Source organism: Lonchura striata, chromosome 6 (genome assembly GCF_046129695.1).
Source record: "Lonchura striata isolate bLonStr1 chromosome 6, bLonStr1.mat, whole genome shotgun sequence".
In the NCBI taxonomy this organism is placed as follows: domain Eukaryota; kingdom Metazoa; phylum Chordata; class Aves; order Passeriformes; family Estrildidae; genus Lonchura; species Lonchura striata.
Window position 1 is genome coordinate 56,443,294 of NC_134608.1, and position 15,384 is coordinate 56,458,677.

The 15,384-nt window shown below is 41.9% G+C and overlaps 1 protein-coding gene across 3 annotated transcripts in view; it reads right to left on the reverse strand.

The window, feature by feature from the left end:
- Positions 1-15,384, reverse strand: part of NELL1 (neural EGFL like 1) — a 284,811-nt gene that overhangs the window by 137,752 nt on the left and 131,675 nt on the right. For all 3 annotated transcript variants that reach the window (XM_021528533.2, XM_021528532.3, XM_021528531.3), the window contains exon 13: positions 10,342-10,467. In XM_021528533.2, the coding sequence (XP_021384208.2) occupies positions 10,342-10,467 (126 nt within the window). The remainder of the gene's footprint in view (positions 1-10,341; positions 10,468-15,384) is intronic.

Sequence of the window (15,384 nt, forward strand, 5' to 3'; positions counted from 1 at the left end):
AAGGTGAAGTCACGAACAAAAGAATGTAGCATGGCATTTAAAACTAGAGGACTGGGGAATAATTCAACTCCAAAGCAACAAAAGATGTTACAAAACTGCATGGAAAAAGGAAGGAGAAGGTTTATAACATAAAGGCCACATGGTTACTCAGGGCTCATGCACACTGTGCTTCAATGAACTGCTATTGTTTCTTGTGAAAATGTCAATATATATAAAAATAAACCTCACTGTTCACTGAATTCTTGCTGCTCTAAGTCTGTGTTTTTCCCATATGCAATTTATCTGACTTTTTACTAGACTCCCCAATGCTTGCCACAGTCTTTGCATGAATTTGGGAAAAACACTCCAACTCTCTGTGCCTCAGCTTCCCTTTTCCAAAAGAGCAATTAAATACTTATCAGGCTTCAAAGGATGCATTGAGAAGCTACATTATCTGTGTTAGTTACACCATTCTCTGACAATACAGAAGAATTAGCCTTTTTGGTATTGTTAAAAACAGATCTTCCCTAGTGTCAGAACTCAAAATGTCCCTCAGACATTTTTGGATGTTCCGGGCCCAGGTCAGAAGCATTTGAGACCCTGGCAGGCAGCTGGAAACAGCTGTAATTTTGGGTTTGAATCATGGAATGATTTACCAACATTGCAGGAAGAACAAGAAGTCAAAGAAGTTTAGATATTATAGTAGAAGTAGTCACAAAGTAGAGGGAAGAATTTTTGAGTGCTGTACAGGGGGGTTTTGGTTTTGTACATGGGGCTCAGAGGTTTTAAGATGGATTTGGGATTTGTGCCTGGCCTGTCCTCCCTCTTTCTCCTTCCTTGCCTCCATGTTCTTGGTGATGTTGGCACTCACAGATTGGTTTAGAGCAGAAAAGCACCATTTAATATAGGTAATAGGCATTGGGGAAAAACTGCAAACATGTAACACGTAATGTACCATATAAAAGATAGAAAAGCACCATTTAATATAGGTAATAGGCATGGGGAAAACTGTAACCATGTAACACATAATGTACCATATAAAAGATAGAAAAGCACCATTTAATATAGGTAATAGGCATTGGGGAAAAACTGTAACCATGTAACACGTAATGTCCCATGTAAAAGACAGCAGCAGCCCTGGGTGGGAGAGAAGAAGCAGTCGGGAGTCAGAGAGGATGTCAGGGTGTGTGTGTGCCTCTGCCTGAGCTGTGAGCAAACCACAGCAGCCCCAGAAGAAAATCTTTTAGATTACTTGCAATAAACTGCCTTGAGACCGAACAACAGAGACTGCTGAGCCTTTCTTTGGAAGCACGGGTTGGAGGAGAGACTTTTCCACCACACGGAGCCACCCCTGACCCAGGGTGAGCTCTGGCACCCAGTGGCAATAGTGCACCAGTTGTCTCTCTGTGGGACTCATCTAAAGCCAAAAGGAATGTCACTGAAAGCTTTGTCCCACATCAATAGGGTTTGAGTTAAAACCTCAGCTGATGTGGAGTTGCTGAGGTTCTGTTTTGCTGGATTGATTTAATACACCTCCAGCCTTCTGTTCTGATGCAGGCAATGCCCACCAGCACACAGATAACCTGCTGCTGAACTTGGCCGTCAGCCCTCCAAGGGACTTGAAGCAAATCCTTCTACTTTTCAAGGCACCTCAGACTAAATCATATTTCCCTTCCCAGTTCTGTGAACAGAGCTGCAGGTCAAACAAAGGAGTCCTGCTGAACACCAGGAGCTAAGTCCTGCCTTGCCTTACAGCACTCGGCATCAAAGGACTCCGCTGAGTAGAAATCAGCGTAAAAATATCTTGTGTCTGCTGAGTTAACACAAGCAAAGTACCATCTATTCAGGGTGTCTCACAACCAATTTTCAAGTGCATCTGAAAATGCCTGAGGATTGTCCTGGAGATGTGCATGAAGGTCACAGTGAGGCTCCCAGGAAGATCATGGTGTGTCTTCAGTGTGCAGTGACAGAGTGGATTCCCAAGAAGCGAACCATATCTTGGCTCCAAGCAGAATCAGGAGTTCCAGCTCCACCTGAGGCCCGCAGCCCCAGTCAAACCTGTTGTGTTAAATATCTGATACCTAATCTATAAACAGCAACATAATTCTGACCCCAACACAATTGATATTTTCAGCATTTTTCTAGGCAAGTTTGGCAACTTTGCTGATGACACCAAGCCAGAGGGAAGGGATGTCATTCTGGAGGACCCTAGACAGCCTTGAGAGGTGTGCACCTCAGAACTTCATGATGTTCAACAAGGCCAAGAGCAATGTCCTGCACCCAGGCCAAGGTTGCATGCAAAGCAGTGTGACCAGGAGGTCAAGGGAGGTGACTGTCCCTTTGCTCTGCTCTTGTGAGACCCCACCAGGAGCACTGTGTACAACATAGGAAGGACATGAACCTGTTGGAGAGTCCCCCAGAGATGCTGCAGAGAGGCTGCAGAACCTCCCCTATGAAGACAGGCTGAGAGATTTCAGATTGTTCAGCCTGGAAAAGAAAAGCTCTAGGGAGACCTTCCAGCACTTTCCAGCACCTAAAGAGGGTCTGTAAGAACTGGAAAGAGACTTTTTACAGTGACAGAACAAGGGGAAATAACTTAAAACTGAAAGAGGGAAGGTTTAGATTAGACATTAGGAAGAAACTCTTTACTGCAAGGATGATGGGGTCCTAGAAAAAGTTGCCCAGAAAAGCTGTGGCTGTTCCATCCCTGGAAGTATTCAAGAGCAGGTTAGATGGGGCTTTGAGCAACCTGGTCTAGTGGAAGGTGTCCCTGCCCATGGCAGGAGAAGGTGGAACTAGATGATCTTTAAGATCCTTTAAACCCCAAACCATTCCATGATGTTATAAACAATTATGTAGTTATTAGGCAAGTGTATTGGATTTGTGAGGCCAGATTTTGGTAGCAGGGTGGCTACAAGTGTGACTCTTGTGAGAAGCTGCCAAAAGCTTCTCCCATATCCAGCAGAGCCAAGGCCAGACAGCCCCAGGATGGACCTGCTGCTGACCAATCAAGAATTACAGTAATGCCTCTTAGATTTAAGAAGAAAAAAAGAGTTATTGCTCAGATGCAATTGCAGCCAGAGAAGAGTAGGGTGAGGATATGGGAGAGGAGCAATCCTGCAGACAGCCTGGTCAGGGCTGAAGGAGGGGCAGTGCAGGGAATGCTGTTCATCCTCTCCAACAGGGCAGGAGTTGCTCCAGGTGCTGGAGCAGAGATTCCCCTGCAAACTGCAGTGCAGCTGGGTGAGGCAGCTGTGCCCCTAGAGCCCATGGAGAGCCCCAAGGTGCAGAGATCCAACTGCAGCCCATGGAGGAGCTCACACCAAAGCAGCTGGATGCCTGAGAGGAGGCTGAGAACCCATGGGAGGTCCATGCTGGAGCAGAATTCTGACAGGGATCTGCTGAGCTGTGGAAAGAGGAGTTCACACTGGAGCAGGTTTCCTGGTAGGACTTGTGACCCTGTGAGGAACTCACAGAGGAGCAGCCTGTCCTGGAAAGACTGCACCCCATGGAACAGTGGCCCACATTGCAACACTCTGGAGAGGCCTTGCCTGTGGGATGGACTCACGCTGGAGAAGCTCATGGAGAGCTTCTCCCATGGGAGGGACCCCATGCTAGAATAGGGAAAGGACTCCTCTCTCCTGATCAGTGTCACAGTGATCACTGACCATAACCCCACTTCCACCTCCCTGCACCGTTGGCAGGAGGAGCTCAGGAAAGAAGGAGGGATGGGGATAAAATGGTTTTAAGGTCTATTTTTGCTTCTCATTATCCTGCTTCAATTTTGTTAGTAATGAATTCAGTTATTATCTCTAATTTGAGTCTGTTTTGCCTGTGACAGTATTTGGCGAGTGTCTTAGGTTGCAAGATGTGGGCAGGGGTGTGTTTTCTATCGCCACCTGTTAGATGTGGGGCAGTTACCTTCTGTTAATTGGGCCACCTCTTAAAAATATTTGGGGCAGTTTTCTTTATCTCTTCCACAACCAACCCTCCCTCCAGAAAATATCTTCTGTTCATGGCCCTGAGTGTCCCTGCATGGCTGAGAAAATTCCATCATCCCACTGGGAGATGCTCTGCCCAGTGGGAGGAGCCAAGCATTCCTACCTGGATAGGATCTGAGATTTGGAACACCAGAGGCAACCTGTTCCCACTGGATTCCCAGAGAAGCAGCTTTTTTCTACACTGGATTCCCAGAGGAAGACCAGGCCCATCTACACCACCACTGGACCTTCAGAAGAAAACTCCACCCTTGTCCAGGATCCCTGCTCCAGCAGAAGCACAGCTGGCACTGCAGGAGCACTGCAGCCACCATTTAATGGGACTGCTGCCACCACCCTGACCCACAGGGTGTCAGGTCCTGACTCTGTCACTGTTGTTTTGTATTACTGCATTTTTATTTTATTTTTTTCCTGATAAAGAACTGTCATTGCTACTCCCATATCTTTGCCTGAGAGCCCCTTAAATTCAGAATTATAATAATTTGGAGGGAGAGGGGATTACATCCTCCACTTCGAGGGAAGCTCCTGCCTTCCTTAGTAGACGCCTGTCTTTTCAAACCAAGACAGTGAGTGATCTCTCCTGGTCTTTATCTCAACTAATGAATCTCTGTTATATTTTCTCTCCCCTGTCCAGCAGAGGGAAATGGTGGAGAGGCTTTGGTGGGTACCAGGAATCCAGACAGGGTCACCCCACTACAGCAAGATCCTGATATCCTTTAGAACAGCAAGATCTAGAGAGAGGTCTTGCATAAAACAAACCTGAAACCTATTCCATCACAGACCTGCCTTCACTGCCTGCTGCCCCAGACTGGTGTTTCCAGCTAGCAGCCAAATCTATCAATTCCCAACCCCAGTCCATCCCCAGAACAGCTGTAATGTTTGTTTACTGACCTCCCTGACCACCCAAGACCCCGCGCAGCGCTTCAAAAGTGCAAGTGCCACACCAAAATAACAGTGCTGCTTTCTGGAATGCTCATTTAGTTCACAAAGAAGTGGAAAAAGAAGGTCACTAGATTAGAGTTCAGAAAACAGCACTATCTTATCAATTGCCTACCTAAAGGCTTTATTCATGTCTTTTACAAACACTCTCGTTGATTCTGGATGCGAGGCCGGTAACCCGTCCTTTGAGATTGCCACTGCACTCCAGTAAAACTTGCTGCATTATTAGTATTATTATGGGGTCAACTACACCACCTTGAACCTGACAGGTAAAGCCCAGCAACAAAAATATAAAGTCATGAATTTTAGTAACAGCAAACAATTTGAACGTTTGTTCTAACCATAGCAGGGATATTCTGTGGTTGAGCTGCCTTTCACAGATAGGGGAGGGGAAGAAGGGAGGAGCAGGAGAAAGGGTTTCTGATTCTTTTCCCTTGAAAATGAGATTTCTCAGAACTCTTACCTTCTTCTATGCTTTAGGTACTACTTTTCTAATAACGTGCTGGAGAAGGGCTTGTTCTGAAAAGTGCAGTACATTCAAAACTGAATGCTGCCCCAGAAACCACACAGGATGGAAGTGAAGGGACTTAGGGGATAACCAGACAAAATCATTAGCTTTTCTTACTTCCCCTTCTCTACCCATACTGTAAATCAAATTAGAATAGAAACTCCAGACTAAGATTTATATTCTAAGACTTCTCCTAAGTAATATATTTCTATTTTGAGACTTCTAAATAATATATTTCTATCTAACATCTATTTTTTCACAGAATTAGAACACTGACCTTTGTATTTTGAAAATATTTCCTGGTTCTGTGGTAGATAAAGACTTGCTTTTTGCAAGTAACACACAAATATTTTAGTGACTCATTGCTTTGAGAAACCAAAGGTTAAAGAAATTCTGGGAACGTCATCACAGCAAATGAGGACTGAGAGTTACAGCACAGTCCACTATTGAAACATCATGCAGACCAGTAAAATATGGAGGTGTATTATTTTCACAGATAAAAACATCTGCCAGCACATGGTGCATGAGGAGGAGGATGCTTGCACAACTCTCACCCCATTTTGACAGAATGGGTACTATCTGGATGGCCAGATAACTTTCCATGCTATTTCTTGAAAAGATAAAACTTGGAAAAATGGGCTGAGACATTCTCAAGTCCAAAACAGGCTTCTTCATTTAGAAGAATGGCCATAACACATGAAAATACAGAATGAAAAATCACTTGGCACTCTCATTTGAAAAGGACTTTAAGCTTTATTATATAATCAGTGACTATTCATAGTAAATTCAAAAAAAAAAAAAAAAAAAAAAACACCAAGGAAATTCCAAATCAAACAAAATACAGTGTTCAAGCCCAATAGTGACCACATAAAATGAAATTTATTCTTTGAATGACTGCAAGATTTGAGGAAATTTTTGGTGTTCCATGCAGACACAAGAAGAAAATTGCAAAATTAGTCATTATTTTTTAAATGGCTATCGTAGCTAGTAAAGGCCAAGAATCTTTTTTGTGATCATTGTGATTGTCTTCGTAGAAAATGCCAGCATTATGCAAAGAGAGATGAAACCTACCCCCATTATTTTCTCTTCCTAGCAGCATGATATATGTGGCCATTACAGGTAACTTACAGCTTATTAAGATGAAAAAGCATTAGCATACTTCATTGAATGGCAGTGAGACATAGGAACTATATATTCTAGTTTCAAACTACAGAAAATCATATACATGGATTTTTAACATCATACCAGAGAACAGATGAAGCCCATCAAAAATAAAAGTATTATATTCTTATTGCGTAATTTATAAGACTTTAAAAAGCATAAAATGAAATAATGCACTTCTGAAGCAAACTCCCAGACTGCAATGTTAGAAGAAAGCAACTCAAGAGAACTTATTTTTCAACAAGCAAGCAGGGTAAAAACATGTGAGGATCAATCAAATGCTTTAAATCAGTAGATTCCAGCAAATGAGAACATCTGGAGCAGCAAATCTTGCTGCCAGTTTCAGAATGGACAAGACTGTGATTTACTAGAGAACAGATAAACAACCTGTCAGTGCCACAGGAAGAGATTGAAAAGCAGGTTCCTATTCCAGGGTAACTTTTCTTAATAAAACCATCTTTCACTCAACAAGTTAATTAACATTCAGTGCACAAAGCCCTAGGAACAGGTAAGTAGAAAACCACTAATGTGCCTTTCTTGGTGAACACAGGTTCAAGTTATTACTAGGCTGACTAATCTATCTCATCATCCCAGGTCTTTTGCTTATGTGAGACTGAATACTGATTATTTATTGAAGTAATCACTGCTTGATTTTAAGTCACAGGCAAGAGTTTAATATAACTATAGGCTTCATCCAGAATAATGTTTTAGTCACTCTGTCCATGTGACTGCATTTTCTGTGCAATCAGCACACCTCCCAACACAGCAGCTTCTTACTGATAACCACAGAAGTTCCTACCTCACAGTTGGAAACTATTATCCAAAAAATGTTTAGGGGGAAAAACTTTCAGCAACGTCAAACCTGTACAAATTAGTTTAATTTCATTAAGATCCAGTGTTTTAAAGAAAATACTAGAAGCAGCATACTTAAAATTCAGCAATATCCAAATTAATTTTATTTTGCTCAGTTCAAATTGACATAGCATTTCAGCAGTCACTGCATTCCTTTTATAAAGATAAAAACCCCCTCAATATCAAATTGAAACATTTCATTCAGCTTAAAAATTGTTTCTGATTTACACCTTCCACATACTTTTTACCTTTTGAAAGCTGAGGGATCAGCCACCAAGCATCTGCCTGCCCAGCAACACACAGAATCTGCTCACCTGCAAATGACTTTATGCCTTGATGAACTGGACTCAGGCTTCCCAAAACAAGATATCTCCTGCTCTATAGAAAAACTCTGCTTTAGGGTCAGCAGTGTACAAAATACATGCAATGCCATGGATGTGCCTTAAGCACTTCCATCTGAAACTTCATCTTTATCCTGAACCCATCAGAGTTCCTGAACCCCATACACACACAGTTTTAATCAAAACCCAACCCATCTCAGGCTGTCAGATTTGTCTCCAAATACATGGTTCAATAACAAGAAAAATTCTCTATTTCATTTGAACCAACAGTAACAAAATTTTAAAAACCTGAAGAGTAGCTACAGTCTATGGTGCCTGCTAAACATTGCTGTCAGTATAAGGGGAAGTTACTTCAGTATTTGCTGCCTGATTTTTTTTTTATTATTATTGGTTTTTTTTAATCATTACTATTGCTGCTAAAAGTCTGTTTAAGCATAATGCAAAATACAAAGACAGGATTAGTGCTTATATAGCACAGTATCTTAACTAAATTTAATATTATAACAAACATTTATTTCTAAATACAACAGGCAATGAACCAAGTTTCTCCTGATCTATGTAATGCACTGGCTCTGCTTTTTAACAGTGATGCCAAGAATTAAGTGTTTTTTGCAAGACAATAAACCTGCAAGAAACAGTTGTCTCTCTCATTCCATTATTTGTTCTTTTACCTGCTCTGGATTCTTTGTCTGCATGCACTTTAAGTGAACGTTCCCTCATTACTGTCAAGCAACTTGTCTGACTAACTCACACTTTCTCAGTGTATCACAAATACCTTGCTTTCTATACCCTTTGCATGCCTAATGATAGTGCCTTGCTGGAAAGAAAGGCACATTAGGAAATTAGAAGAGCATATATGGAAAGGAAAGAGTCAGATTATCAAAATCACTCTCCCCATCACTGTGAAGGTTGATACCTCACACAGCACAGAATTTAAGGTTTGAATCTGTCATGTCACACTGTAAAAGATCAAGAAAAACCGAACAGGAACAGATTACACTGAAATAATGATTCTTTGGGCAAAATAAAAATTAGCTTCCCAACAGCTATTTAGTATCAGCATCTCTCAAGAGGTGGGAAGGACTTTCCTGCAGTTTAATAAACTATGTAAAATTAGCTAAAAGACATGCTGTCATCATGAAAGTCAACATTTCCTATGACCTTCCCTAAGGATAACATGGATTACAATGTAGTTATTCCGGCCTGAAAATCGTTCTCATATTGAATATTCCTGTGCCATCTTTCCACTTCAGAGAACAGCTCAACCAACTCCATTCTAAACATGTGTCAAGCTGATTTATATCTGTTTCACTAAACCTACCTAATATTTTCCTCCTTTGCATGACAGGTGTACCATCAAAATAATCCCAAAATCAGACTTTCTGGAGCGTTGTCAGTGAAAGATGTTGTTCAGCTAGATAGAGTTGGGATGAGCAGTTCAGTAGCTTCTCACATTTTTCTGAGATTCCCAGAGAAGGTCTCTTAAAAACCCCTAAATGGAAATGAGTCCCCACCTACTTTCCACTATGAATTTTTAGAGCTCATTTTGCAGATAGAAATCTTTAAAAACACCAACTAGCTTCATTGTCTAATGCTATCCACTTGCTGTCTTTTCTAAACAACATGTCATAGTTATTGAGACATTAATTCTCAGCATTAACAACAATTTCCAAACCACCTAACAGTAACTGGATTTAAGAACTTTATTTCAGTTTTCCTTTTGCATGTTATCTCAGCTCTGTCCAGAAACCTTCTCCTGGGTAACTTCTCATGTTTCAACCCACTGACCAGCTCCAGACCACAGCTGAAGAAGTCATTTCTTGTCACAACACATGGATCTCAGCCCCTGCACCTCGCACAGGAGGCAGATGTGGGACACAAAGGGACTGTGGCTTGGCTGGACAGAGCCCTCAGTGGCCTCCTTCCAAGCTAATCCCAAAGGGCCCACCCAGGTGAAACATGGATGAAAAATCAAACCCCATAATTCTAATAAAGATTTGTAGGGAATGGGTGTGTTTATTTACATGTGGGGACTCATTGCCCTTCAATGGACATGCATACCTTTGAGAACTCTTGATCTTTTTTTATTACCCTTACTGATTTCTATATGCATAGAATTTCACAATAGGTTAATGCATATTCATTCTGCTGATTTCACATAACACTTACAGCTAGTTACACTTGTACTCAGTTTTTGTCAGAAAGTACAGAAAGAACTCATGGGTCACTCTGCCCTGTCTGTTTCAAGGTTCGAGGAGTCTTTCTTATCTCTTTAGTGTGGAAATTTGTATTATTTTTCCTTAGCTGGGGTAGTTTTGCTAGGGCTGCATATTAACCAGACTAAACAGCATATTTAGCAAGCTCAGAGCAGCACATTTCACCTAAATCCAGATAAATCTTCCCTCTGTCTCACAGCGGAGAGGCGCTTCCCACCACATTTATCTCCCCTACCTGTGCCTAAACTTCACCCTGGCTAGATGCCAGCTGCTGAGTGGCATTGGGGGCTCACCAGAAGGGTGGTGGCACACACGGGGCAGGGTGGCAGTGCCACTGTGGAGCTCACCTGTGCAGGAGAAGTCATCCAGGCGCACGTAGCCCGCCACGCAGTCGCAGCGGTAGGAGCCGGGCAGGTTGACGCACACGGTGTTGGCGTGGCAGTAGTGCATCTTGGCAGCACACTCATCGATGTCTGCAGGGGAGAACCAACCCAGGGAAGTCACAGTCAGGCTCGGTGAGATGGGTAACGCGACATTACAGAAAATAAATTCCATTTACAACTGCAAAGGCGATCTGTTTAAACGCCAGTACTAAAAAACAACGCAAATTCAGTAAAAAAATATTCCTTAAATAGAGCTAAAACTCCTGTATCATAGCAATGTGTTCCTTCCCACTGTTCTTCATGAAACATTTTTTTCTTTTTTTAATTCTGGAAAAGTAGCACATACATTTGGGGTTGTTTGTTTGTTTGTGGGGGTTTTTTTTGCAATGTTAAAAACCAAAAACTGATGCAGTTTTCAAACACATAAAACAGTGTCAAAGTATGCGTTACTGAAAACCCCAACCCTTAAAGGCACAGGAACTCCATAGAGGCTGGGTGCAGCTGCACTGCTGGTCAGATATACCATGCACGGTTTGCCAGGACAGTGCAGGAGCAGATTCCACTGCCCAGGTGAACAGTGAGTTCTCTCACCAAGTGCTCTGGCAATGCCCTGGCCCTGGTTCTGCTGCAGGACTTAGTGGCCAGGGCTCTCTGCCACCTCCATGTGTCACACAAGGAGGAGACTGAACCAGTCACCTCAGCCCATTTTATGGTTTGCATCACATCAAAGCAAAAAAACCACCATTATTAAGGAGCAGCAAAAGCTTGACCTCGTGTCTCTGCTTAAGCAATCTCTATTGCTGCTGCAAATCCAAAATCCAAAACTGTTTTCACGATAGTGACTCAAACCTCTCATTTACTTGCCTGTTTAAATATCTCAAAGCTCTGTCATATTGTAAACTGTAAAATTTTCTCCCTTCCTTTTTTACAAAACCAGATATTACACTGAAGAATTCTCTTTATTTTTTTCTCAGCAGGATATATTTTCTGCTTAGCAGCACAGATTTTGCATGAAGTAATTCATGGTTTTCAAAATATTAATTCTAGTGTTACATATGTCCAACACAAAGTAAGATGAATCAGAGACAGTTTTTCCCCCCCATTCCTTTCTTTTTGTTATTGATTGCTCACACTCTGGAAAGGTATCAATTGAAAGCACAGCTGAAGAACATCCTCAGCTCGTGGACTGGCAATGAGTTTGGTCACCCAAAACCCAAAACTCGTGGAGTGGCAATGAGTTTGGTGCAGCCTCCTGTCACACCCCTCTGCATAGCCACCTACAGCCTCCCTTCTCCCTCCACACAGCACCAAAATACCATCATTTAGCTCCAGAATGGAGGGGGAAGTTTAATTGTGCACATGCTGAACTCTTGGGTACCTAAAATCAGGTATCTTGTTTAACCTTCCTAAGCTGAAGCAGCTGCAGTTGAGGTACACCCCAGTTTTCCAGGCTCTGCAAAGGAAACACATGCCAGCTACACTACACTTTGCATTACAGACATCTGTCCAGCAGGAGCTAGCAGCTAAATCTCCTCCTGCTGGCCAGCAAACAGCTGGCAGCTGGCAGCGATTTCTGACTGCTGCCAACTTGGGATGAATTAGAAATGATGGCCTGGAGGCAAAATACTTTGTATACCACTGCAAACACCTTAAACTACCTCATTCTTGCATTTCTGTTGTTTCAGTTGCAGTGCCACTCGATGAAATGAATTTTAAAAAGTCAAGAGCATCAATATATGAAAGATAAAAGCCAGGAAAAATCCTCCCACATGTCTTGTTATCACACCACTGAGTTCACGAGCCACTTGGGAAACTCTCAGGTGTTGACGTGTGTTCACACTGATCTGCTTGCAGACTATTTTTAATAGGCTTTTGGAGCATAGCTTTGAGGAGTTTTTCTCTTGCATACCTAATAATTTTGTAGCATAAAAGGAAAAGAAATGAAAAGATGCCTGCAAAGAAAGCAAGAATGTCAAAACGGCAACCAATTCACCTGAAAATTAACCTTATGCACTACTCTTCATCTCCTGCTCCCTCACTGCACTTCTCTTTATTCCCCCAAGGGGAAGTGAGAGGATTAAAAGTCTCAAAGGTGAAGGAATTTGAACTTAGATTCATTGCAAGAATGGCCCAGGTTGCTGCAACAAAAAATCTGAGAATACCCAGAGATAAGAAGAAAATTCACTACCTATACGAAAATACTTCCATGAGAGAATATCTCAAAAGGCGACTAAGGACTTCAAGTGATGACTTGACTATAAATAGAAGAATTGAGAAAAACTGGCACTGGGTTGTTGCAGAAGTTTCAGAAGCCAGGAAGAAAAAGCCTGAGCCTAACAAAGAAAGCAGAAGTAAAAAAAAAAAAAAAAAAATCTGTCTCTTCAAACTTTGTTCATTTATTTAACTGTCTTTGCAATCTTTAAGGGTTACATTTTCCATAAACCCTTTCAGCATTTCAGATTTTCTTTTACTTTTGCAGTATTAGCCTTCCACTAATACATGCATTTCTTTTGGAGAGAACAATATTGAGAGGTCAAAACTGGCAACAGAATTTTCTTATTAAAGCCTGTAGGGCAACACTAAATCTGTTGCTCTGGACCACAGTGCTACAAATACTTGTAAAAGGTTAGATATTCATCACAAAAAGCTTTGTGTTTTTACTTAATATTGTTAGCGTAAAACCCATGAAGCACACCGTGGTATACATCAGCTCAGCTGTAATGGAGCTCAAATTGTGATTCATGTATATGGATTGCTTGTCGCATTTGAAATATTAAAGCTCATCTTCTAGTGGTCTTTGGAGGTGACAAAAATACATGATTTATGCTTCTCTCTAGGCTGGTGAGGTAGTTTGTTTTTCTTTTAAAAAGGTGTACTTATGGTCTTTAAAATGAGACTTGACACAGCATAATTATCACACACATATCACCAGCTTCCATCTACCTCAGCTCACACTTTGCACCAACAGAGACATCTGGGCTTTCAGGAGGGGCTGCTGTGCTGAAGGGTGGGCTGGCTTGGGAAGGGACTGGTGCCCCACTGGGTTCCAGTGGCTCCTGAGCAGCCAGGGAAACTGGGTTCATTATCAGTTTCTGATAATGAACTCTCCTTGTCGGAATCTGTGCTATTGATGATTCTGAGATTGTAGAAAGTCTCTGTCTGTCAACCCCACAGCCCAAGAAGAAGCCATAATTGGTCTGTGCTGGTTTCCAGGTTGTTTATTCTGTTTATCTCTCACATGTTCTGCTGCCCTGCCCAGCTCTGTCCTGCAGGGCAGCGTGTGGGGCTCTGCCCTCAGTGGGATGTTACAAACATTAAATACCAGAAACTCCCTGGGCTGGATTTACAAGAACGTGCCAATATCTGTCACCTACGTTGGACAGTGTGTCCCCAGCCTGAACCAACAGAAAAATGCCAACACCACAGTGAAACATGGAGGGCATGAAGAAGGAGAAAAAGGACAAGGCACACCCAATTTCCTCCATCTTGTCCCCTTTGGACCCCTTATCTAGAATCCTAAAATTTTACTTTTGCACCCGTGCCACACTTAATTATCACTGATATCAAACACTCGGAGCTTGTAATTAATCCTGTAAGATTGAAAACTCTTTTTCAGCTGTCTCCATGACTCTAGTGCAATAAACAGAGTGTGTGAGCTCACAGGCAATAATAACAGATAATACCTGCCATTAGTTGTGCCAGTGCACTCAGCAGTGAATGAGTAAAACACAAGGAAAGTGCCTCAGTGGAGCTGCCTGCTTAGCACCTGGCAGGATCACCCCATACCAGCCAACTAAATGGTGTTCAACCAAGTAAAGAGGTTTTCTCATCTGCAAATGCACTTTACAACTGTCCAAACCTCTTAACTCTCTTTATGCTTGATTTAGAATCCTATTACTAAATATCTGTAATGTTAAAAGTTGACAAGAAGACACCACACCTCAGCTAGAGCATCTCTGTACTGTTGTCCTCCCCAATAAGTCACAGCAAACCAAAATAATTTCAGCTGTAAAGAAGGCACAATACCTATGAATGGCAATGGGAGTTTTGTCCATTCAGCCCAAGGTGAAATGGATCTATTTTTTAAACTGGTAGTCCTGTAATAACTATGAGGGAACAATTTTGAAACAAAGCAGTCTCTGCCTCTGGAATTGTACACCACTCTTTCCATGCACTTAACAATAATCCCCTTACACATTAGTATTGTCTCCCCTGTTATTTGGGGCTTCATTTTCAGTTTAACTACTGAAAGACAGTAAAATACACATCAAAACAAAATAAAACGAGCTATGAAGTGTTCCAGAGCCATAACAGATTATGTATTTTTATCATAATCAATTACTCTATTTGCAAATATCTCCCAGTTACTCACTTCCAGTTGGGGACTATGCCAAACTAAATTAGAATTTTTGGGAACTCTGTAGGGAAGCAAAGGCAGAAAATCAAAAAGAGGGGAAAAAACCCCAGCTTTGCAGAAAGCTCTGATGTCTAATTCATGATTATTAATATGGGGGAGGATTCCCCTCCCCTCTTTTTATTCAAGCCAGTACTATGCATTGACTTGAATGGTATTAGACCCTGGTCTACATAATCAAGATTTTTAAAAATGTGAAATCTAACAGTATTACTATTTAAGTAATGTCAAATCTTAAAGTACGTTCACAAGCTGATGGAATGATATCAGTAAAGTGTCCAAAACAGCAGAGAACAGCAGTAGTGGAGCATGAGACAGGTCCTAAAATTTCAGCCACCTTCTGCTTATGCTAAAATGAACACATGCCATTTTCACTTCACTGACTTAGCTGCCCCTTGTCCATTATATTTGCTTGCTCTCCAAATTCTCCCTGATTCTGCCCTCCCCTGCTCTTATCTCCTTTCCACTGTCAAACTCACTTAATTTCAGCTCCACTTGCCTCTCTGTATTTCCTTTTCACCCTCCCATTGCCTGTCTTCTTTCTCATACATCTCATGCATCTAACACACCCCACACCTGGTTTTCACCTTTAC